Source organism: Thamnophis sirtalis, unplaced genomic scaffold, assembly GCF_051295495.1.
Source record: "Thamnophis sirtalis isolate CommonGarterSnake01/CBP01778 unplaced genomic scaffold, rThaSir2_p1.2 scaffold_4, whole genome shotgun sequence".
NCBI classification, from domain to species: domain Eukaryota; kingdom Metazoa; phylum Chordata; class Lepidosauria; order Squamata; family Natricidae; genus Thamnophis; species Thamnophis sirtalis.
Genome location: NW_028261384.1, coordinates 16,145,970 through 16,170,461, shown reverse-complemented (window position 1 = coordinate 16,170,461; position 24,492 = coordinate 16,145,970). Strand labels below are relative to the sequence as shown.

At 42.2% G+C, this 24,492-nt stretch overlaps 1 protein-coding gene across 3 annotated transcripts in view; it reads right to left on the bottom strand.

The window, feature by feature from the left end:
- Positions 1-22,981, bottom strand: part of PFKP (phosphofructokinase, platelet) — an 88,169-nt gene extending 65,188 nt beyond the window's left edge. Inside the window, exons 1-2 of one of the 3 annotated variants that reach the window (XM_087712523.1) lie at positions 22,604-22,981; positions 5,818-5,891 (exon numbers count right to left, since the gene is read on the bottom strand). In XM_087712523.1, the coding sequence (XP_087568649.1) occupies positions 5,818-5,891; positions 22,604-22,685 (156 nt within the window). In that variant the 5' untranslated portion in view covers positions 22,686-22,981. The remainder of the gene's footprint in view (positions 1-5,817; positions 5,892-22,603) is intronic. The other 2 variants (XM_087712525.1, XM_087712522.1) reach the window with 2 other exon arrangements.
- Positions 22,982-24,492: the final 1,511 nt, after the last annotated feature.

Here is a 24,492-nt window from a genome sequence, read left to right as displayed (position 1 = left end):
GGATGTTGAAGCGCCCCCTGGCTGAAAAAGACCTCATCTTGGGAAATCCGCCAAGGAGGATTGATGGAGAGACTTATACGGTCGGTGAACTAGGTTCTTCTGGGCCAGAATGGGGCTATGACAGGACTTCCAGGATCCTTCGGATGACTCTGAGAAGAAGAGGCAATGGCGGAAACACTTATAGCAGACCCGACGGCCACAGACAGTGAAGGGCATTGACCCCTTCAGCTTGCGGAGTGTGAAATCTGGCAAAGAACCTGGGAAGGTGCGTGTTCTCCAGGATGATGAATAGATCGACTAGCGGGTGGCTGAACTTCTGAGACAGGCGGTGGAACACGTCTGGATATAGTCGCCACTCCCTGCTCAACCAATAGGCCTGGATGTTGTTGACTCCAGATATGAGCTCTTCCTGTATTGAAGAGCTGGGTGGCAGTCAAGGAATAAACCTCTACTCACCACCTTCACAGTTATAGTCAGTGGGCCAAAGCGCTCTGAAGAGAGACACATAAGATAACTGAGAGCAAGTCCAGCCAAAGTACGTGTTCTGGTGCGAGCTCTAACGGCTCCGTGCACAGCACAGGTCAGAAAGAGGTGGAGACCGACCCAGGGAAGCCACGATCACCTTGCCACACACACACACCCCACTGGTTACAAGCCGAAAGGGAACAGGGAGAGCCAATCCGCTGGTAATCCGGACAAAGAGTCTCCATGCGGCAACCTGCAGGGAGCCAGGTCACCAGGCAGATGTGGCAATGTGCTCGAGAAATCGAAAGGGGCAAACAAAATGGCGGCCAAAACCTATGACCTCCTCAAAATGGCTGCCGCAACAGTGAGGCAACCAAAATGGCCATCGGAACTTGCTGGAAGCCCTGAAGCCCTGTGCCGATCGCCGACTCTCTTAAGAAGTGTGGACAGTGGCATCAGAGACCTCAGCAGGAAGCCTGATTGCAGCAGAGCAGCTGCGATCGCACTGGTGTTGGCACTCTGACCACGCGCCTCCCTCAACAGCTGCCTGTAGCCCTGCAGCGCCCGGGTGAGCCCAGGACACCGGTAGGGCTGAGAGGGTTTTTTTTGCCAATTAAAGGGGAAGGAAACAATTTGCTCAACAAGCCTGCTCACTAACTAAAGTTAAAAAGATATAATTTAAATAGGAGAGTCCAAGCAATCTGTAGGAAGGACGAGAAACTTGAAGCACATCCACTGGGCTGACTGAATTGAAAAAAACTGAAGATGGTCAGCACCAGAGGCGTGGCTTAAAGTTTCAATTCAATTCTGAGCAGATTGGCTGTATTTAACCCATGCTTGAACACTCCAGAGCAGTGCCCAGGAAAACAGCAAATGTCACCCAAATGATCTACTGTTGACCAGGGGAGAAGTAGCTCCCTCAATTCTTAAATTAGGGCTGACAACGAACTGACTTAGATCCATTAAGTTCTTCAACTTGGTGTAACTGAGGAGAAAATGGAAAATAAATCAATAACTATGTTCCTCTTAAACAAAAACTGCTCAAGAGGTGTGAACTGAAGGAAAACTTTCAGCTCTGTCATGCTGTGCTGAAAAAAATAGTGCTCTGGCAATAGGTCAAAGGATTGAGAAAGCCAGCAAGTATTTGCAGAGCTGTTTTTAGACAAAAGAGTTATAGTATTAGGCAGGCAAGAAGGAGCAAAGGACTAGATCAGGAGTGTCAAAACTCAATTTCATTGAGGGCCACATCGGGGTTATGTTTAACCTTGGAGTGGTGGCGAGTGGGAATGTATTGTCAGGATGGGCATGGCCAGCTCGACATCATTCATGTTGGGGGGGGCACCTGTGGTGGCCAAATGCTGGCAGGACTCCCCTCAGATCCTCCCTCCTTCTCATTATAATGTCCTTCTTTCCTTTTCCTTCATTTTCCTTTCTTTTTCCTTCCCCTCTTTCCTTCTTTTTCCTTCCTTGCTCTCTTTCTATCTTCCCTTCTTTTTCTTTGTCTTTCCTCTTTCCCATTCTCCTTTCTTCTCCCTTCTTGCATGCTCAAATGCAAAAGGGGAAACATTTCTCCTCTTCTTTTGTTTTGCTAGCCCTCAGCCAGCAAAAACAGGAGTGGTTCAGGAGTGGTGTATGCAGTCCTACCAAGTTCCGTTTTCAGTGGTAGAAGCACCATTTGCTGTTTCCAGGACAGCCCTGTGGGCTAGATCTAAGCACCCTGTGGGCCGAATCCAGCCTTGATTTTGACACCCCTGGACTAGATGGACAATGAATGGACATGGACAGGGCCATTGCTCACCTTTCTGATAAAAATATGACAATGAAATATTTTCTTAGCTCAAAAACCTTTCAAGAAGGGTGGGGAGTGGCTCTTAATTTAATTTTCTCTTGGGCACACAAGAGATCTCTTTTAGCCTGCAGAGTTTTATGGAGAGTCCTACATACAGGCATTTAGTTAAGCCAATTATTTCCAATAACATGCCTAAAGATAACACACTGCATACAGGCCATTTGGCAGTCTACGTCCTAAGGGTGCATGAATCAACAAAACTCCAACTTGATTCAAAGAAGGCAAGATTTGATTTCACATATGTTAAGAGTCAATTAAAAATTCAACAGCCGACTATAAAAGGAAAGCCTCAAAAATGCCCGCAGTGCTTCATTTGGGAGCAGAATAAAGGGAGGGAGAACACAGTAGTGAGGTAGAACTTTAAGAGGGCATTAACTCTGGGAAGTATCCACTGAATACTTTCAGGCTTTTCAATGCAATAATTTTAAATATTTTTTCCTACACACGTTTTAAGACAGAGAGAGGAAAGATGAGGAAAATACAGCATAGGAACATTCAAAATATCTTGAAAAAATATTTTGGGAGAAGCTGTGCTAACCAATACTAGGTAAAGGTAAAAGATCCCCTCACACATATGTGTTAGTCATTCCCAACTCTAGGGGGCGGTGTTCATCTCTGTTTCAAAGCCGAAAAACCAGCGCTGTCCAAAGACATCTCCGTGGTCATGTGGCCCGAATGACTAAGCACCGAAGGTGCACGGAACGCTGTTACCTTCCCACCAAAGTGGTCCCTATCTTTCTACTTGCACTTTTACATGCTTTCAAACTGCTAGGTTGGCAGAAGTTGTGACGAGTAAGGGGAGGTCACTCCATTACGCGGCACTAGGGATTTGAACTGCCAAACTGCTGATCTTTCTAATCAACAAGCTCAGCGTCTTAGCCACTGAGCCATGTGTCCCTTAACCAATACTGAAAATGTCCAATTTCTACTTAATAGCTCTCAAAGGTTCTTCAGAAATCTCTTATTAAAGATCAAATGATTCACTGCCCTTCATTAGAAAGCCGATTCATTGGCAAAGTCAGGGAACACCCAACTGGCAAACTACCCCATAACAATAAAAAATAAAGAGATTTGAGAAGTGAGAGTGGTTATCACTTATGCATAGAATATATAATGATATATAGAAATGTTCTGCATGATTCCCAATATTCTAATAGGAGGCTTACTGAGGCAAATCTACCTGCAATGAAGAAGTCCTAACATAAAGCGGAACAGAGAGTAGTTGAAAATAAAACAGAGGAATCTAATTATTCTTATGTGAAGAGGATAGGGACAATAAAAGGAAATGAAAAAAGGAAGTGCAAAAAATTAAAAAGGTGCAAACCACAAAGATTGCATTACAGATGAGAGAAATAAACTTTAAGGAATGATAAAAAATAAAATAAAAAGGTATTAAGAGCCGAGGTGGCGCAGTGGTTAAATGCAGCACTGCAGGCTACTGCTAGATCAGCAGTTCAGCGGTTCAAATCTCACCGGCTCAGGGTTGACTCAGCCTTCCATCCTTCTGAGGTGGGTAAAATGAGGACCCAGATTGTTGGGGGCAATATGCTGACTCTCTGTAAACCGCTTAGAGAGGGCTGAAAGCCCTATGAAGCGGTATATAAGTCTACTGCTATTGCTATTGATTGGGGAAAAGGTAAAATATCACAAAAAAGAGCAAACCAAATAAAATAAAAGCAACAGAGTAAATACAGTTCCTTCTGTTTTTCTTCCATCATTTGAACCTCCTTAAAATACTCTAGCAGAAGAGTTAAGTGCAGATAATAGTACAGCATTCTTCCAGGTACTTGAGAGGCAGAGTTGACAGCGGTGAAGAAACATATCAACCATTCGCTCATATCAATGTGTCAGAAAATGAATCAGTCAACCTTCATTCAAGTTTTCCTTTTCCGTATCTGGGAGCAAAGTGGAAAGAAAGCTGAGATTTTGCAAAGCCAGAAGATATCAGAAATGTGTGAATCATCAATGAATCTGTCCAAAGATATTCAAAGGCCCGACTGAATTGATAGAACTGAATAGAGAATAAATTAAATAGACCCAGTTCAAGCATAGCGGTTAAGGTGCTAGTTTAAAAACCACGCGACTGGGAGTTCTAGTCCCACCTTAGGCACAAAAGCCAGTTGGATGACTTTGGGCCTCTCACTTTCTGACAGAGTTGTTGTTGTTGTAGGGAAAATAGGAGGATTTAACTTTATTTGCCACCTTATTTATAAAAATAATGAAGGTGGGAAGAAAACCAAATAAATAAAATTAATAAATAGATGCCTCAGATACGTTGTGGGGGATTACTGAACGAAATATCTTTGGAATCCCATTCAAGATCATATGCATTTTTTTTCAAGTTTCTTCCAGATATCTGGCTATGTTCTGGCTATGTTAAGATTCATATCAACTTTAATGGATCAGCTAAACAAGATTTGCTTGGATTTTATGACAGGCTATCTGATGTGTGAAATGTGGGGAGGAAATCTTGGAATAAATAAAGAGAGGAAATGGTTACCTATGAGTATTAGAAAATGTTCTTCCTGGGAGTTGTCCTTTCTAAGATGGGAAGATGGGTTTTCTTCCTTTCTATCTTATAATGGCTTTCAAATGAGATCAATTAGTTGCTGCTGTCAATATCTACTTCCAGTGCTTATATATGCCAATGAGTTTGGGCTAAAAACACAAATACAGTCCAGGGTCATCATCGCAGCAAAGGCATTACTGTAACCTGACTCTGCTCACTGTCAAGAGTTCAATCCTAATCAGCTCAAAGTTGACATCCATCCTTCCAAGATTGATAAAATGAAGATCCAATTGTTGGGGGAAATATGCTGGCTCTGTAAACTGCTTAGAGATTGCTGTAAAGCACTATAAAGTGATATATAAGTCTAAGTGCTATTGCTAAGGGAAACCAGTACAGTGAATTTGACAGTGAAGTCCAGTTGAGCTGGAAACCATAAAGGATAGACTCTAAAAAAAGTAAACTCTGGAAGAGGAGCAATATTGTGGGAGAAGCTGCACTAGGTTAAAAACTGGTACCTCCAGGCAGGGCTGGAAAACACTCATACTTGTCACCCTGGGTACCTTTGCGATAGAGCTGAGAAAGTAGAAAAGATTTCCATATGTTCCTAATGTTTTGGAGGAAAGTTTATACTTTTTAAAATGTTTTTTAAAAAAATAATTTATAACTAATGATTTTAGATGTTTATATTTCTGTTGCTGATGTATCACCCCAGAGTCCGTTGCCGGTGAGGTGGGAAGCTTTAGAAGTTGGATGAACAAGCAAACAAACAAACATCAAGTAATTAAATAAATAAATATATTGCTTTCTTTATTTCTCTGGGCGCTATTTAATTTTTCCTTTTTTTCATACATTAATATTAAAGATCTGTGGAGCTGCAACTCAGATAGACAGTAAGATTATTTCCCAGTTTATTCTCTCCCATGCTGCATTTTGATTTTTCTCTCCAGGTTCCGGTGATTATTAGAGCTTCTGCAGAATAATAGTAGACACTAACCTCGTAGATAAAATACACTTTCGCTTCAACATAGATCCCCATGCGCACCACGGCACGGACTGCGGCATTCATACCTGGAAGAAAAGAACATGGAAAGGCATGGTTAACATCTGGTATCACCTGGAAATGTATGTGACAGTGCATTAAAACTATAGCCATCACATAATCAAACTAATTAAATAATAAGTATAAATGAATAATGATCAAGGTTTAATCCATTTAATTATTAAGTAATTAACAAATATTATCAATTCAAGAAGAATAAATAATTAGATAAAGCTAATAAAACCCATTAGCAATCTTAACAGAAAAGTCAAGTTCAAAAATGCCAGAAAAAGTTACCATCTTGAACCACTAAGTAATTGGGGGTCCAGATAGTTCGGGATGGGACAAATTAAAAAAAGTATATAAAAGTGTTTCAAATCACCATTCACCCATCAATTCATTGGATGACCCTGCACCAAAAGCTATTCCTTGTCCTAGACTTGATTTCTTGCATTGTATGTACTTCTACACAGGCAGGGGTGGGCTGCTACAGGTTTGCCTGGGTTAGGGAAAACCTGTAGCTAATGTTATGGCCAGTTCGGAGAACCTCCAAATCCCAACCCTGGTTGGCCCCTCCCACCCTTCCCCACCCCTCCCAGGAGTCTCCACACAGCCGTTTTGGATGTGAAGTAGCAGGGCCCACCAGAGGCTCAGGGATTGGGAAAAATGGGCTTCCCGAGCCTGGGGGAGGCAGTTTTCACCCTCCCAGAGGCTCCAGGAAAGGCTTCAGAGTCTGGGGAAGGTGAAAATGCCTCACCCCCTCCACAGTGTTGCAGGAGGCTGACTAGGCCACGCCCACCATGGCCACGCCTACCCAGCAACCAGGCAGACAACCCATTCCTGAATTTTTTGAAGCCCACCTCTGTATACAGGTAGCCCTCAACTTACTATAATGGAGCCTGCTTATTACAGACAGAGAGATCATTTCTCAGTTCAGACCTATATTTTATCTATTTCTATGGGAAGGTATGGCTGGTTTTGAACATTTTTGGGTTGGATACCAAAGTAGGTATGAACCGAGGAAGACGCAGCATAATCACAATTAATTATTACTGAAATCCCAATGTTCATTGTTTCTGAGATTCTTCCCAAACTATCCACCATGAACTAAAGTAGAACAAGGACATTCCATGGAATTAATTCATTTTGAGGAAACTTTATGATCCTTCAATCTCTCCCCTCATTATCATGGTGTTGCTTAGTTTAAATATCAGCAAGGGAAGATTACATATTAGTGAAGATTAGCTATTTTGATAAGTAGGCACCTAGTTAAGTAGGCATTGGGCACCTAGTTAAGACAAAAGTAATAAATAATTATCTAACTGTGCTTAGAGCAGATCTGTTTCCTTGCAAGCCACAGGGACATAAATAAGAAGAGCTAGCTTGTCTAAGCAGTCCCTCTTCCTAGTTAAATAAAAAATGTAGGTCAATCAGAGGAAGGAAGGAAAGAATGTAGGGAATGTAAAAAGTCTCCGATGGGTGGAGAAACTCTCTCAGGAAAATACAAGACGCACAGTAGTGGATTTGAATCAGCTAATTCATTAGGGGTTCTCCGTTGTCAAGTGTTGATCATTTGTCTTAAAGGTAAAGGTTCTCCTCTCACATCTGTGTTGTTCCTGACTCTAGGAGGCAGTGTTCATCTCCATTTTAAACCTGAAAAGCCAGCGCTGTCCGAAGACGTCTCCGTGGTCATGTGGTCGGCATGACTAAACACCAAAGGAGCAAGGAGCACTGTTACCTTCCCACCAAAGGTGGTCCCTATTTTTCTACTTGCATTTTTTACGTGCTTTCAAACTGCTAAGTTGGCAGAAGCTAGGACAAGTAACAGGAGCTCACTCCCTTATGTGGTGCTAGGCATTCGAACTGCTGAACTGCCGACCTTTCTGATCGACAAGCTCAGAGTCTTAGCCACTTAGCTACCACATCCCTCATTCATTTGTCTTAATAGGCCCCTAATCTGCTTGTGATATGTAAAATACAATCCTCAGATGTATTGTGCAATTCTCTGAAAAGTTCCTGAATTCGTGACACAACAATTCACATCAAAAAGAATGCTGTTGGATGTTTTCTGGTAGAAGTGGCTTTTTTTTAAAAAAAGTATACCTTTTTAAAAAATAATTCATGTACTTTTTGTTCTTTAAGCTTGTTAAGACTTGGTTGATTTAAGAGAAAACAGGCTTTTCGATGAGTCTTGAAGGATTAAAAGAAATAATCAAATGAGGGGCATTATATAATATTATGTACTCAGCTGAAGGAAGATCAAACGGAGGCGATCTAGTCAGGAACAACAACTTTATTAGTTAACAACAACTCACTAGTCAGAACAGAACAAAGAACTCTGGTTTGACAGCTATTTATAGTGCAGCTGTCAAACTGGCAACCAATTAGAACAACGCCAGCTACTACGGACAACGCCTGCACATCTTAGCCAATCCTGGTAACCACTGGTAATGATTGACATTCAGCGGTTGCCATGGTTCGGACACAACATATAAGATGCCAGATAACAATGAATTGTGTGTTAATAATTTGCTGACATTAGGGATAATCAATCTGTATGTTCCCCTATAGATTGCATGAAAACTCCAATCCCATTTCAGTAGCCATGCGAATTTCGCTCCGCTATAATTCAGCAACCAATTGCCTGTTTTCACTGGCACATTTCTTGGTCCACATTATTTTTAATTTATTTCTAAACTTTTAACTGAAGACCAAATCAAACAAAACAATGTGAAAATTTAGCCCCCTCGTTCAGGTGCACAGGTGATCTTTGATTTACAACTGGTTATTCAGTGGCCGTTCAAAGTATGTAGGTACCCCAAAGTTATGTAGGACAATTCACCAGCGTAACCAGAAATCATGAGCACCCCATCACTGGATGTTTTTAAGAAGAGTCTAGACAGTGAATTATCCGAAATAGTTTAAGTTCCCCTGCTTGAGCAGAGGCCTGGAGTAGAAGATCTCCAAGGTTCCTTCTAGCTCATTCATTCTATTCTAACCCAAAGTTATGTATGTATTGATGGCTGTCCTTCAATTGTCACATGACCACATTTTATAATGTTTTGCTGAAAAGCAGCATTTATCTCCAATTTTTGACGAAAATGCTCCACATTGAACAATGGATTCACTTACGGACCACATATTCGCTTAATGATCATGGTGATTCATTTAATGACCACTGCCAAAATGTTATAAAATTGGTCAGTCACGTGATGATTCACTTTACAACCATCACTGCTTATATGATCAAATGGACAAGCTGCATCATGATCCTAAGGACTACCTATATCATTGTTGCATTGCTATAACTTCAGCTGTCATCAGAGGCTTAATTTTTTTAAAAAAAAAAACCTTGATGTTTCTCTCAAGACATTTTCTCATCCCTGATTTATAATTTGCGTTTGATTTAAACTGCCTGAATGATGCCACATTCATTCTGAATAGCAGATGGGTTTTACTTTACAAATCTTTTTATTTCCATTTCATTCTATACAATCACATGTTTACTGTGCAACCGAGGCATATAACATTGGGTAATAAACACAGCCCTCACTTTTATAGAAAATGCCCCCTACAATACAAACCCAATATACCACCTTAGCCCACCATACACCCTCTTTCATCCCCCTCCAACTTTCATTCTTCCTTCTCTCATACCCCTCTACACCTACTTCCCCTCCCCCTCTATCTAACCCTATCACTCCCTCTCTTAATCCATTCCCTCCCTTCCTTCTCCTCCTCCTCTCTCTCACCCTCTCTACTCTCCTTCTTCTTTCACTCAGCTCCTCCCTTCGGTATACTTCTATTACCTTCCAATATATTCAGTTTGTTCTGTTTTGACACTAACATTAAAAAAAACCACAGTATACAAGTGCAATCATGCTTTAAAATTTAACTCATATTATATTTTCCCCCTCCCCCCCTCCCCCTAGATCCCCACCTCCCTTCCCTCCCCCCCCCGACTTCCCAGAGCCCATACATGGTATAACTTTTTGACAATCACAGTCTAAAATATCTCTACATTGAACTCAGCTTCTTGCTGTTACCCAAATTTTTAACAGTTTAAGTTATTACTAATTTTAAGCATAAGCTATCTGGAATTTCTTAGTCCCGTATTTGCTTTGTATATAATCAATCCATTTTTTCCAGTCTCGTTTATACCTCTCATTTGAATGTTCTTTAAGATATGCTGAAATTTTTGCCATTTCGGCTAAGTTTGTAACCTTCAAAGTCCATTCTTGAATAGTAGGCAGGTCTTTCTTCTTCCAGTATTGCGCCACCAAGAGTCTTGCTGCCGTTATTAAGTACAGAACCAAATTAATCTCTACTGCTACAAAGTCAATACATATACCTAGTAAAAACAGTTTGGGAGTGAATTTTATCCTTTTTTTGAAGATATTTTGCAGGATCCACCAAATTTTTATCCAAATTTTAGCAGATGAGTTTTGAATATGTATCTTTTTCCCCCCCGATTATAAAACCAAACATAAAGTACTGAATTCGAAGATGGCTATTCTTATTATCTCCCAACCAATTTCAACCTGTCAATATCAGCTGTTTGAATTGTATCTCTTTTTCCCCCCAGGCAAAATTCTACCCAGCTTGTTGTTCTATGTTCACAAGGCTGAAAAAAATCACAGGTTATCCATAGTGGCCATTATTGATTGATAATGACTGCGCAGAAAAAAAACAGAGTGGCGCCTGGAAACCCTGCATGCTATTACTCCATTAAATGAATCCAAAAATGTATTGATCAGATGTGAAGAAAACAGCTTAGCAGCTTGAATCATAGATCTATCAAAAACAGCACCAAACCTCTTTGCAGATAAGATAATCTCCTAAATCACTAGTGCAGGTGCTTAATTTACAACTCCCATATGGAATTAAAAATGTGTGAGCAATGTTCTTGCTCTCTAATACATTTGTCATAGAATCCGTTGTTATTGTTTTAAAAAAAACAGCAGCAACATCTCTTCCCACACAGTGGGGGAAAAAAGAAGAAATTGCTTGTTAGGATTATGGTGTTCTTTTTTTAGTATTCTCGCTCTGCTTAATGAATATCTGCTATTGTTCTAGATTTGTGGTCTTGATTGCCTGTTCTAATCATCAATTAAAATGAGCATCTATCTTGGAGGTACCGTTATTTTTCGGCCTATAAGACACACCAGTATATAAGATGCACCAAGATTTTGAAGAGGTAAGTAAGAAAAAACAGTTTTTGTCCTCTCTGGCCCCCAGGAGCACTCTGCAGGCTTCAGCAGGATTTCACCAAAACAGGGGCATTTTTCTCTTCCCCCAGCCCCGCTGAAGCCTGCAGAGTGCTTCTGGGGGTGAGAGAAGGCAAAAACACCCCCGTTTTTGCAAAAAAAAAAAAAAAAAAGGCCTGTTATTTGCCCATTTTTCACAAAAATGAGATGCAGGGCAGGGTTTCAGGAGGCCAAAAGTGGCTGTATTCGGTGTATAAGACACACCAACATTTCCACACTCTTTTGGGCTGGAGGTGTGCCTTATTCTCTGAAAAATACGGTACCTTTATTTTCATGGAGCCCCGTCTCTGACCAATTTTATTAAAGCTGCCAACACATCCACCCAGCTGCCCACCCAGCAGTAGATTAATAGGTACATTTTCATTGGGAAGACAACAAAATTCTGTGCACCCTTGGCATTCAGCCATGCTGGCCACATGACCACAGGAACTGTCTTCGGACAATGCTGGCTCCCTCAGCCATGAAACTGAGATTAGCGCCATCTCCCAGAGTTGGACAGGACTGACAGGGAAACCTTGATCTTTTGCAGGTCCAATTTTCTGAATCATTCCCCAAGACGAGTGTTTCTTGAATGACGAGGCCCTACGTGCCTAGTCACCTCATTTGGATTACTGAATGTGTTCTATATGGGGGCTACCCTTCAAGAGTATTTGCAAGCTACTACTAGTTCAGAATGCAGCTGCATGAACAGTTCCGAAGGTTTCTAAGATGTATCACCACTTTTATGCCACCAACCTGATTCCAATCCAATTGAAGAAGTTGTCATCATTTCATGGCAGAGACCCAGGATGTCTGAGGAACTGTCTTGCCCCAATGGGATCAGCCCACCACACACATCCTATCAGAAAAGCCCTATTGTAGTCCCCGTCAGCCAAGGCTGGTGGGATCTAGAAGAATATTCTTTGGAACAGCTTGCCCTGGGACATGAGATCTGTCCCTACCCTTCTTGCTTTTAAGAAAAGCCTTAAAATCTGGCTTTTGGGCCCTTAAGAAGTTGTAGGCTAAGAAGTGGTTGATGGCAGTGACAGACATCACAGCTGTTCCGTTCTAATTTCTGGATAAAAAAATTGCTGATTTTCTTTAAAAAAAAGTATAAGATTTTTTTATTTAAATCTGATTTTTTATTTAAATCATATTTTTAAATTTAAATTAGTTTTCTAAAAAAATTAAATCAGATTTATTTTTATTTTTATCAAATTTATTTTAATAAAATATTTTTGGAGTAAAAACTATCCAAAGGTAGTTTTCTATTTAAGATACATAAATAATTTAGCTTATTCAGCATGAAATGGAGCTTAGTTATGTCGCATGAGCCTGTATATTCTGCAACATTGGGACTGTCAGTGGGTGAATAGCGGGTCAGAGGAGCAGCAGTAATGACAACTGCTTTTTAAAAATTATGATTTAAATCGAGTTGATTTAAATCAAGCCTTTTTACTAGTGATTTAAATCGTGATTTAAGTCAGCTTGACTTAAATCAAATCCACCTTGGTTCCAAACTAGTCTTTTACTCTGTATTTAATCTTTTGTAATTTTAATTGGTTTTTATATTTATAATAGGTTTTATAGATCTATTTTTATTATCTTGTCAGGCTATCTAGCATTGCCCCAATAAGGGGGTGGTATATAAAGGAAGGAAGGAAGGAAGGAAGGAAGGAAGGAAGGAAGGAAGGAAGGAAGGAAGGAAGGGCAAAATCATGCACATCCTTGCCATACAATAACTGAGACAGAATCTTCAATAATTCTTAACTAGAAATAGGTTTGAAACCTGCTACTTCCCAGCTTACAATGGTCACAATGTTACATACAGAGAACCTACAGCTAGTATCTATAGTGCCTTCTGATGGACCGGAATCCAATGCTTTTCAACCTTGGCAACTTTAAAATGTGTGGACTCCAATTCTGAGAATTCAAGTTGCCAAGGTTAAAAAAATAAACACTGGATCAGTTCAACTACATCTATTCCTGCTTCTTTTGTCCTGTCTATCAAGAGATTCCTGAAAGTACAATTGGAGCAGAACTAACAGCCTTTGCTTATTAACTTTTCTCACCATCTTCTTGAAAAGCTCAAGTAGGATCTCCACTGAAGTACGATTATCTTAAAGTCTCACCCCGTACATGACCTGATCTGACAGAAGTCTTTGCTATCAAGCATCTAATTGCACTACAGATAGTTCTCAACTTATGACTGTGTAGTGTCCAAAGTTACGACGGATTCCCTCAAAGCTACTTACGATGCAGTTTCAAAGTCCCGATGGCCACTCACCTATGGTCACATGATTCATCCAGAGCACTCAGCAACTGGCCATTTGAAGCATCCCACGGTCATGTGATCAAGATTTAAAATGGTTTTTAGCCAGCTTTTACTTCCAGTTTCCAGTTTTTAAAAAAATCCATTATTTAAGTGGATTTGCTTGACAACCATGGTGTTCACATGACCACAGCAAAAAAAAATGGTCATAAAATTGGGTACGATCATATAAGTGACCCACTTCACAACTGGAACAACTTACAGCCATAATTCTGGGCTCAAGTAAAGTCAGAAATTGAGAACTACCTATCTTACAACTGTAGGATCAGTCCTTTCAGATTATTTTAGCTATGGAGGCCCAGATGGATCACCATTACTCCAAAGCATTACAACAGTAGAATCCTAAATTCATACAGTTGGAGGGAAGCATTTGGGCCTTCACGTCATCAGAGATAGATGGCCATTTAGCTACCGCTTAAAACATCACATGAAGGAGAGAACCTAACAGCTCCCTGGTTGACTGATTTTACTGCAGCATTGCTCCATTAGAAAATTATGTATTTTTTCCTCCAATGTTCAATATGTCTGCCACTTCATATCTTTTGTGCTGCCAAGAGAAACAGGAGGCCCTGCTGTGTGCAATGTGCAATATTTTTCAAGATTGTTGAAATGTGCTATCTTGTTCTTCCCCATTTTCTCTAAACTCCTTCCAATTTCTCAGAAAATAATAATAATGGTAGATATCTAGAACAGGGGGAAGGAACTTGAGATGGGGCCTGACTAAAACAAAAGACAACTGAACAATGATTTTCTCTGATCTGCAAATTACACTGCCTAAAGTTACATTTGTGTTCTTTCAAATCACACCACTCTATTAGTTTGTATGCTATCAATTACTAATTCAAGATCTTTGCCAAAAGTATCATTTCTAAACTGAATATTCCCCCAGCCCCTACTTGGGCATTTGATTTGTGTTCCCTAAACAAAAAGAGTGCAGGTGTCTGTTAATCTTATCCCACTATTTTCACCATTCTAAACTTATCTTTCTTCTGGGTTATTAACCAGAATTTAACACTAGCTTTTAATCTCATCCAATTCAGTATCTGCAAATCACAAAGGCATTGCCCTCCATCTCTTCATCCAAATAATTATTCCCATTTTTATCCACCTATTGAGATCTTCACAAGGACTTGGCAGATGTCCAACAGGTGTTGCTGTTTGATGGTGCTGAACATATCATTGCAGGATGTAAGCTGTTCCAAGTGAAGTTGCCTTTTGCAATTGACTAATGGTGATTTTGTCAATGCCAATGGTTAATATTTAATGGAAATACCAATTCTCTTCGATTCTTCATTCTAGTTTGATGAGGAATGAAGGGCAAGTACTGTATACTGGGTTTAATTCTGGGACCTGTCATGTACCGTTTTCAAGGTCAAGGCAATCAAGCTAAACTTAACTTGCTTGCTAATCTCTGTGCAGGACTTTCTGTGCTGAAGTCAAGATGCATGACATTTCCAACATGATTATAGGAGTATTCACATGCACGCTTTTCCAAAGCAGGAACGACATGTAAAAATAAATTTTAAAAATCAGTCCTAGTGCTCCCCGATGAGCGCGCTTCCAAACAGGCATTAGTTTGTCCCCCAAAGTCTCAACAGCAATTCTGGGGCTTCTTCCCTTTCACTTTCACTCAAGCTGGAGAACAGAATGACAAAGGGCATATGAATGCCTAACATGTGGCTTGTTACTTTTTGCCTTAATATTTATGCTAATAGGGTATTTGGAAAAGAAATCAGTTTTAAAGAAGCTAATGTTGCAACCAATCATAGAACCCCAAATTCTATGCCTAACGTTTGGAGTATAATTATCTATGAAGAACTCTAGATTATCATCAGAGGTAGGTTGCTACCAGTTCTCATCAGTTCGAACCAGTAGCGGCCCAGGCTGGCCACATCTCCGAACCACTTCCTCAGTTGCCACTGGCGTTGTCGGCATGGATTTTAGTCCTTTTTTAATGTTCTATGCATGTACAAAGCAATTTACAGGCAACTGCGCATGTGCAAAGCGAACCAGCAGTAACATCGGCAGCAATTGATTATCATGCATGGGACACAGTTAAAAAAATAATACCCTGTTATACCTAGGTTTACATTTTGGATCACTGAAATATTTTCAACTCTCTACCCAGGAGGTGGTTCCATGCAAGTCCAAGTTGAACTGGCTAAAAACTAGAGGATGCCAAGGCCTTCACCATTAGGCTAGCGAGCAAATTAGGGCAGTCAGGTATAGCAAAAGTTGGTTTAGAGAAGGCTCAGGAGGCAGTGTCTAGTTTTGGAAAGAAAGACAAGAGAGTGATTGTCACTTTTCCAACTTCCCCCCTGGAACTGTGTGAAAAAGGGCCCAACCATAACCCATGGCTTGAAAATCTCCATAATTGAATTTATAATATGCCTGAATCATGGGAATCAACAAATAAAGGCTCTGCTGTTTCAGGTGCTGGCAAAATGAAATTAAAGCCCAGTCACTGGATTTCTCTTTGGGAGTTCCACCTGAATGTCAGAGGACTAATCCTAGGTCAGTGTTTTTCAAACAAATTTTTAAGATGTGTGGACTTTTAACTGCCAGAGTTCCCCAGTATGGGTCCACAAATTTTAAAGAAACCCACACCTCTTAAAATTGCCCAGTTTAAAAAATACCGAACTAGGTAAATTGTCAGAGATGTAGGCTGTTGAGAAACAAGTCCAATCTTTGTTGAAATGAAGGCTTAGTCATAAAGGTTTGTAAATTCTGACTCCAAACACAGGCAGTAAAGGATATCAAGCTTGTTACATGAAAGGGTCCTGTTGCCCTAAAACCATGATGCCGAACCTATGGCACACGTGCCCCAAGTGGCATGTGAAACCATGTCACCTGGCATGTGTGGCCTTGCCTGTTTGTCTTCTGAGTTTCTGGCATGGATGCTCATGTGCACCGGTCAGCTGATTGTCTGATTCTGCCAGAACCTAGAAGTTCAGCTTTTCCAGAGCGGGATCACTTCACACATGCGGCACTGCAAAAAAACTGAACGTCAGACGTGCATGCACGCTAGAACCTGGAAGCTCATTCTTTCCACACCTGACAAGTGTGTGTGCATGCCTGAAGTTTTCACATGACCTTTTTGGCACTCAGTTCCAAAAAGGTTCACCATCACTGCCCTAAAATGTATTTCTCAAAGTCTGTTGATTGCAAAGGGCATTGACGTGTTTACTGGCATATATAATAGGTAGTTCAACTTACAATTAAACAGAATGTTCAGAATTATGACAGTCATAAAAGTTACTTATGACCTGGCTTCAAAGTTAGGACCACCTGTGGTTTGTGGCTGAGAAGCAGGATTGCAGAATTACCGGCTTGAAAGATAAACACATGCTTGTGAGTTCCAAGTAATGTTGGATCTCTGCTTTACTTTGTGAAAAAAAGTCAAGCTCTCCATAAGCGGAAAGGTTTGGTGTGATCAGCACCCCAAGGAGCAGGAAGCAGATCATAGAGTATCTTGGGGTGAGGAGGACTCTGGGAGGTCTGGAATAGGTGGGCTTGTTCCTGCACTAGGCCTCCCCCAACCAAGACACCCTTGATCCACTTAACGACTTGCATATTCACTTAATGAATGTAATGGAAAGAGCAGGGATAGCTGGCTGTTACCTGAGGCAGTTATCTAACAGCTATCCCAACTTCCAACCATAATGGGGTAGGTCCCATTACAGTCATAACTTGAGGACTGTCTGAATAACCAAAATTTTAGAGAACGCTTGGTTAAGACTACAATCTATCTGAAGGCCAACTATTCAACAGAGTAGCCAAGGCTGGAAAGGATTTGTTTTGGGTTTCAGTGAATAAATCTGATATTGTTTGAACTATTATTTGAGCATAGCTTTGTAGGAAGTCATCCACACACCCCAGAAAGAAGGCTTTCCTAGATCAAATCATTCACTTCTCTCCGCTACCATGAAAACACTCCAGACAGTTACTCCAACTATTCAATTTTATGAATGAGGTGCTTTTGCATCTATTGAGAAAACTGAAGCATTCCATTTGGTATCTATTTACAGAAATCCAGGCCAGCCTATTCACAAACAAAACGCCTCCAGCCACAGTTCCCAGGCTAAAGTTGATGGGATTAAGAATCTACATTCCCCCAACCAAATTCTAAGGACAGGACAATGCCTTTAGGACATAATACAATTAACTGACTACCACTGAAATAGTGAAAAACACAAGTCTCACTACATTGCACAACTTCCCTGGAACATCTCAATCACCAAATCCCAGAACCCTAAAAACAAAGGAAAAAAAAAACCATCCACTCACTCAGCCATTTTCTCAGCCACTCCAGAAACATGCTGCTGTCACTGAAGTTTCTGGAAACCAAATAAACAGAGATTTTATTTCCTTGTAGCCAGCCTCCATTTTATTTCTAGCAATTTTAATCCGGCTTGGAACTGGGCTGGATTTTTCTTCCCGTAGCTTGTTACATTAATACAGCAATTATGTTTCCCTAATTCAGATTTGCCTTTAAAAAGCATGCGTGAACCAAATCTAAGCTTGTTGAGACCTATCACCAAATTGTAGGGATTATGTACACGTGCATCCTCATGAATGCATGCATGCACACATATATGTCAATTGTATGCTGCAATGAGTCCAAAAACTATTGGCTGCAGCCAAAAAAACCTTGAATTTTGTTTCACTTTCATACTTTGCTTTCCCATCAAAATTGCAATTTGTGGAACAAACAAGGGCAACTTTCTTTAGTTGTAAACAATTTTGGCTGCAATGTATGGCTGTGAAAGTAGGACCATAAGAAAGGCTGAGTGCCAAAGAATTAAGGCCTTTGAACTCTGGTGCTGGAGAAGACTCCTGCGAGTCCCTTGGACTGCAAGGCAATCAAACTGGTCAGTTCTAAAAGAGATCAACCCTGACTGCTCTTTAGAAAGCCAGATCCTGAAGATGAAACTCAAATACTTTGGCCACCTAATGAGAAGGAAGGACTCACTGGAGAAGACCCTGATGCTAGGAAAAATGAAGGGCAAAAGAAGAAGGGGATGACAGAGAATGAGGTGGCTGGATGGAGTCACCAAAGCAGTAGGTGCGAACTTAAATGGACTCCAGAGGATGATAGAGGACAGGAAGGCCTGGAGGAAAGTTGTCCATGGGGTCGCAATGGGTCAGATACGACTTTGCAACTAACAACAAACAATTTGGGGGGGGGAAGGGAGAGAGTGAAACAAAGTTGAAGCGTTTCTACCACACACACACCCCAAATAATGTGGTTGGCCAATGTCCAGAAAAGGAAATCTGGTGGTTCAGCTAAGCAGCTTGACACAATTTCCTTTCACCTTTTTTTAAACCTTCACTCAGACATTTCCACACTTCAGAATCTCTCCGGGCACCACCTTGTCTCTCTGACCTTTTAACTGGGATTCAAAAAGCAAGCCCTGAAGATACACATTCCTTGTGAAGTATTAATAGAAAAGAGTTATTATTTTCCCAGGGTTGGCTTCTGCATGGAATAATAAACCAGGATGCCTTCTCCCCATGGGCCTTTTACCCAGAGAAATACCTTTGATGGCCCTCCAGACAGAGGCAACCTTCAAAGCCTTTAAAAGGGATCAAGAGCTTTTCCTCTCCCCGCCCACCAAGGGAATAAAGCAGGCTGAAGTCCAACTTTCAGCTCTGCATGCATAACTGATGCAAACTTTCTTTTCGCCTCTCCTTCTGACTCATGGTTATAAGGTAAATGCAGCCATTTGCAAAAGGTTGTTTAGGCAAGCCGAGTGTAGTAGAAGGAAGTTGGGGTGTTTTGACTGCAGTAATGTATCAGGCTATGGCCCTGATTAATTATTATTAAAAATAATAATAATGATGATGATGATGATGATGATGATGAAGTAAATAAAGGAGGCCTTTTGAAGACAACTAAGTCAAAAGCTGAATATAAGAAAGAAGTAATTGAGAAGCGAGCTGAAAATTGGAAAAGCAAAGCTATGCATGGCCAATACTTGAAAAATGTCGAAGGCAAAGCTGACCAAAAGCTAACTTGGAACTGGTTAAGATCAGGCGTACTGAAAAAAGAAACAGAAGTCTTTATTTTGGCAGCTCAAGAACAAGCCTCAGCCACAAACTGCCTGAAGGCAAAAATTCAACCAACATCAAATGTCGTCTCTGTAATGAGAAAGACGAGACAGTCGACCACTTGATCAGTGGGTGCAGCAAAATTTCACAAACTGACTACCTACAACACCATGACCGCGTTGCTAAGATCATTCACTGGAAATTGTGCCAAAAGTTTGGATTTGAGTACAGCAAAAACCACTGGGAACATCAGGTTGAGAAGGTTTTAGAGAATGAGAAAGTGAAGATCTTGTGGGACTTCAGAATCCAGACTGACAGGCATTTGACCCACAACACACCTGACATAATAGTTGAAAAGAAAAAAGTATGGTTCATTGACATTGCAATACCTGGTGATGCGCGAATTGAAGATAAGCAGCAAGAAAAAAATCACAAAGTACTGGGACTTGCAAATAGAAGTTGAGCGACTGTGGAAAAAGAAATTGTGTGTTGTTCTGATTGTAATTGGAGCCCTTGGAGGAATACCTAAAGGGCTACCTCGCTATTTCGAAATTTTAAATTTATCAGACTTGAACATTCTGATTCTACAAAAAAAACCACCCTACTTGGAACAGCTTATATCCTCTGGCGTTACCTTAACAGTTCCTAGGTCCTTGGTTAGGACTTGAGCTGTTGAGCTAAAAACCAGCCCCAAAGGCTGTGAATCTCACCGAAGATTATGCAATAATAATAAAGGTTTTCATTTGTTCTCACAGACACAGGACTGTTTTGGCCTTGCTTACTCAAGACCAAGGTAGAACTGTGCCAAGGTTTACTCTCTGGATAATTAGAGCTACTTCCTGATGAAAATTAAAAAGTTTTACAGAGATTTTCTTTGCACAACAATGGGAAAAGGACAGAGGAAGAACTAAACCCACTATCTGCCAGCAGAACCTCCTGCATCCTAAACCGGGGCTCAGAAGTTAGATCCAGTCAAACTCCTTTCTCATAGCTGCCACATCAGAACTGCAGAATTAGGTGTGGCAAACCTCATCTGCTTCCATCCTATGAATGATGCCTGGCGTGCACTCTGCACTCCCTCAGAGAAATGATTTTCTTCCTGCAAGACTAAGAGCAAAGCCACCAAAGAGAGGGGGAAGAAGAGCATCCAGTTTAAACACAGCCTCGAAATAAAACACGATTCTTATCAATGATATTCACCCTTTCTGGGTTATTTGTTCCAACCCCAAACCAAATAGCTCAAGGGGAAAAAATATTAATCAGAGCTAAAAAAAAAAAAAAAAAAAGTAGCGTAGGAAAGCAGACCCAGCCTGCGGCTAGCGTGACGTCACAGCTGCACACTCGGCCGCCTCGTCATTGGAACCTATATGCCCACTAGCGCCCCCCAGCGGCAAGCAAGGGCGCGCTTAGTCTTCGCACCTAGGCACGATGCCCGGGGCGGCGAATTGCTGTTTCAGGATCCCGGCAATGTAAGAATTCGGAGATTGCCGTTGCTACTGAAGCCATCTCCACTAATCGTAGCAGTCAGCCCCTGTCGCTTCCTGAAAGCAGCGCACACGTGCTTAAGCACCGCTGGCGGTTTCCTTCCTCTTGGGCCGCTTAAGCTAGAGGCGAAGGGAGCGATCTGTGGTCCTCCGGGGACACATCTCGGACGCAGGAACAGCCACTACCCTGCTTTCCCGTCCTATCAGGCTTCTTCCCATTAAACGTCCAGAAAGATAAAGCGGCTGAGGACGCAACCAGTCTTTAACATAGCATATCTAAAGGCGAGCATCTAAATAGGCCTCCCTGTTGAGTGGCGCTAACTTCATCGGTGGGAATAGGCCAACGCACGGCATGCTAGCGTAGCGCATGGAAGGATGACCCGGTGGGAATTGGCGATCTGTTTAGAAATTCAGGCCAGCCGAAAATAGTCAAAAGCACAATTCCCGGAAGAAATTGTGCTTGACTGAACTGAATGTGTCTCATACAGTAGACACGTGGGGGACTTCAGGGCATGGATTTCTTCGCGATTCACTTTTGCTTCGCTGGATTATCCTACTTTGATTCGACATCACGTATAGGATAGGGCGCCGAAGCCTTATCATGAAAAATTGCAATCGGGCCATAATTCGGATTATTTCAGTGTTGCAGGGTAAAACGGTCTACGTGAAAACACTCTCCTCCACACGCCCGTTAGTGACGAAGCATTCCTCCTTGAGGACGTGATCGGTTCAATTGGTTTTATAGTTACGACCCGCATCCCGAATGCCTCCGGGCGCTCATCATCCTTTTCAAAAACGTTGTCATAAAACGAAGGAAAAGGATAAAGGCTATGAGACCCAGTCCATTTTTTTTTCTCCTATATCCGTTGTGCAGAAACCCTGCCGGTTATTTTACACCCCCCCCCCTTCCCGTCACTCGCAGGACAAGGGCAAAAGGGCCCTGGGAGGGGGAAGGTCACCCTTTGGGGCAAGGGCGAGGAAGCGCTCTGCCGCCCAGCACGTTTGCGCCTCGAAGTCCATTCGTGCGCGGCGGCTTTCAGCTTCCTTTTGGCAAACTTTGGCCGCCTGTTGCAAATAGCAGCCGAGAAGGTGCTGTACCCTCGCCCATCACTTATTCCGCGTGCTGGACCTGTGCGCAGCCCCGGAAACCTTTTTTTTTTTTTTTTTAAGATTCAGAGAGCAAATCAAAGCTGGATTAGCCATGACTCAGTGCATCGTGTCTTTTATTTTCCCCGCTCTCGTTTCTGCAGCCGCCTCTGCCCCCCTCCCGATGCTCCGGTCTGAAGGAACCCCTTTCCTCAGACAAATGTCCGCGCGCTGCAGGCGAGGATTGGTCCCCTCTCTTGTCCCCCCCCTCCCCGCATGCCCAATTGGGGATCACAAGGACCGTGGATGCGAAGCAGATCTGAGATAAAGCGGATCTTCCGTGCTACCTCCAGGAAAGCTTACAGCCCCTGCTTTGACTGAGTCTAGACTTCCCAGGGCAACCCGTTCCCACCCCGTCGGAAAATCAGGTCTGCCTAGCCTGCAACACCAGCATCCCCGACCGCAAGGCACCCGCGATTTCCCTACCTTTTCGCCCCGAAACCCAACGCCCCCCACAAGCCTTCCGCCTGGTTGCTCGTTACCCTGAGCATCGCCGCCGCTGGTCAGGACTCCGATGGCTTTGCCTCTGCCCGAGAGGTCCTCGAACAGCTTCTTGTGCGACATAGTTGAGGGGACTCCGGGTGTGGGAGAGGTTGCCGATTTCCGCGGGGAAGAAGGAGAAGGCGGCGGCGAGGTCTCCTGCTGCGGCTGGAAGGCGCCCTGAGCTGCGGGGCTGTGCGTGGTGCGGACGCTGACGCTCTGGATCTTCACCTTGCACACGATTTGGTTCTTGCCTGTATCGTGGAAGAGAGGAGGGAAGAAATCATGCAAGCCGCCCGAGAGATGCGAGGCAAGGCTCCAGCTCCCTCTGCGCAATCCTCCTAACTGCTGCAGCCAAACCTTCTAGCTGCCCGCTGACAGCGCTAAGTCAAGCCGCTTTGGCTCCGCCTTCCCCCCCCCTTTTTTTTTTGAGAAAGTGTCCGTCGGCAATTCTTACAGGCAGGAGAGGCGGCCAATAATGAAGCGCGGTCAGGGCGGGACGAGGGGGGTTACAAGCCTTCGGTAGGTTGCGAGTGATTCTAAGGGAGGAGTGGACAAGGTTTCCGTAAGAAGGGACGCGAAGGGACAGTGGGAGAGAGAGAGAGAGAGAATTAACTCGGAGGAATGCCCTCCCCTCGGTTACAATTGAAGTTCCTGGGTGTAGGGAATTCAGCCGGTACGTGGGTAAAAGCACGCCTTCTTTACGTCTGGATCAGCTGCTCAGCCACCGCAGTTGATTACATAACGACGGATTCTTACTTTGCACAGAATACTCGACGTTGGTAAGACTACAACCCCCAGGGTTAATATTAGCAGCCTTATTATCCAGGCATTCTGGGAGTTGAAGTCAATGCATCTGGAAGGAGGAGTGGAGGGGGCGATCATAAGCCAAATTTAGAAGGTATATTTTGTAGAAATATACTCTGTACAGCTCTGTACAGAGTACAGCTCTGTACAAATAAACCGTAGTGCACCGCGATGTGTTTACCTAGAACAATTACTAAAATTGTTCATTGTTTTATCCAGTGCACAAAATAATTACTTTTATGGATGATTTAACCTCCAACCTCCAACCAGCTTTTAGAAATCAGGTGGATTCAGAACCTCCAAAAACCTAAGACAAACAGATTACATTTCTAATTGGATTAGTATCATTTTTGTATTACATTCTTTCCATAACTTATTGAAAATGGAAGAGTATTCTCTCCTTATTGGGTGGTGATTATAGATCAGTGGTTGTTCTTTTTTAAATGGGGACTTTAAGATAATAGCATTCTGGTAGTTGAAGCCCACACATTTTACAGTTACGAAATTTGAAAAAAAAATGTTTTATACCCTTCATTCATAAAGATCTCTACTTAACCTAGAAATATAGATCTATCAATTCAGATGATCTACATCATTCCAATATCTCTGACTTACATCAGTAGTCTGCTAAAGGTAAAGGTTTCTCTTGCACATATGTGCTAGTCCTTCCCGACTCTAGGGGGCGGTGCTCATCTTCGTTTCAAAGCCGAAGAGCCAGTGCTGTGCGAAGATGTCTCCATGGTCATGCAGACAGAATGACTAAACACCAAAGGTGCACAGAACACCTTCCCACCAAGTGGTCCCTATTTTTCCACTTGCATTTTTACATGCTTTCTAACTGCTAGGTTGGCAGAAGCTGGGACAAGTAACGGGAGCTCACTCCATTACACAGCACTAGGGATTCGAACTGCCGACCTTTCTGATTGGCACATTCAGTGTCTTAGCTACTGAGCTACCGTGGCCCTGCAGTTTAGGTTGCTAAACTGATATACAAAACATGCCTCAAAAACTAACAATTTGGGACTACCAAATCTGAGTTGCAACAACATGGAATAACCCCTAGATAGTAATCAAGACGCCAACT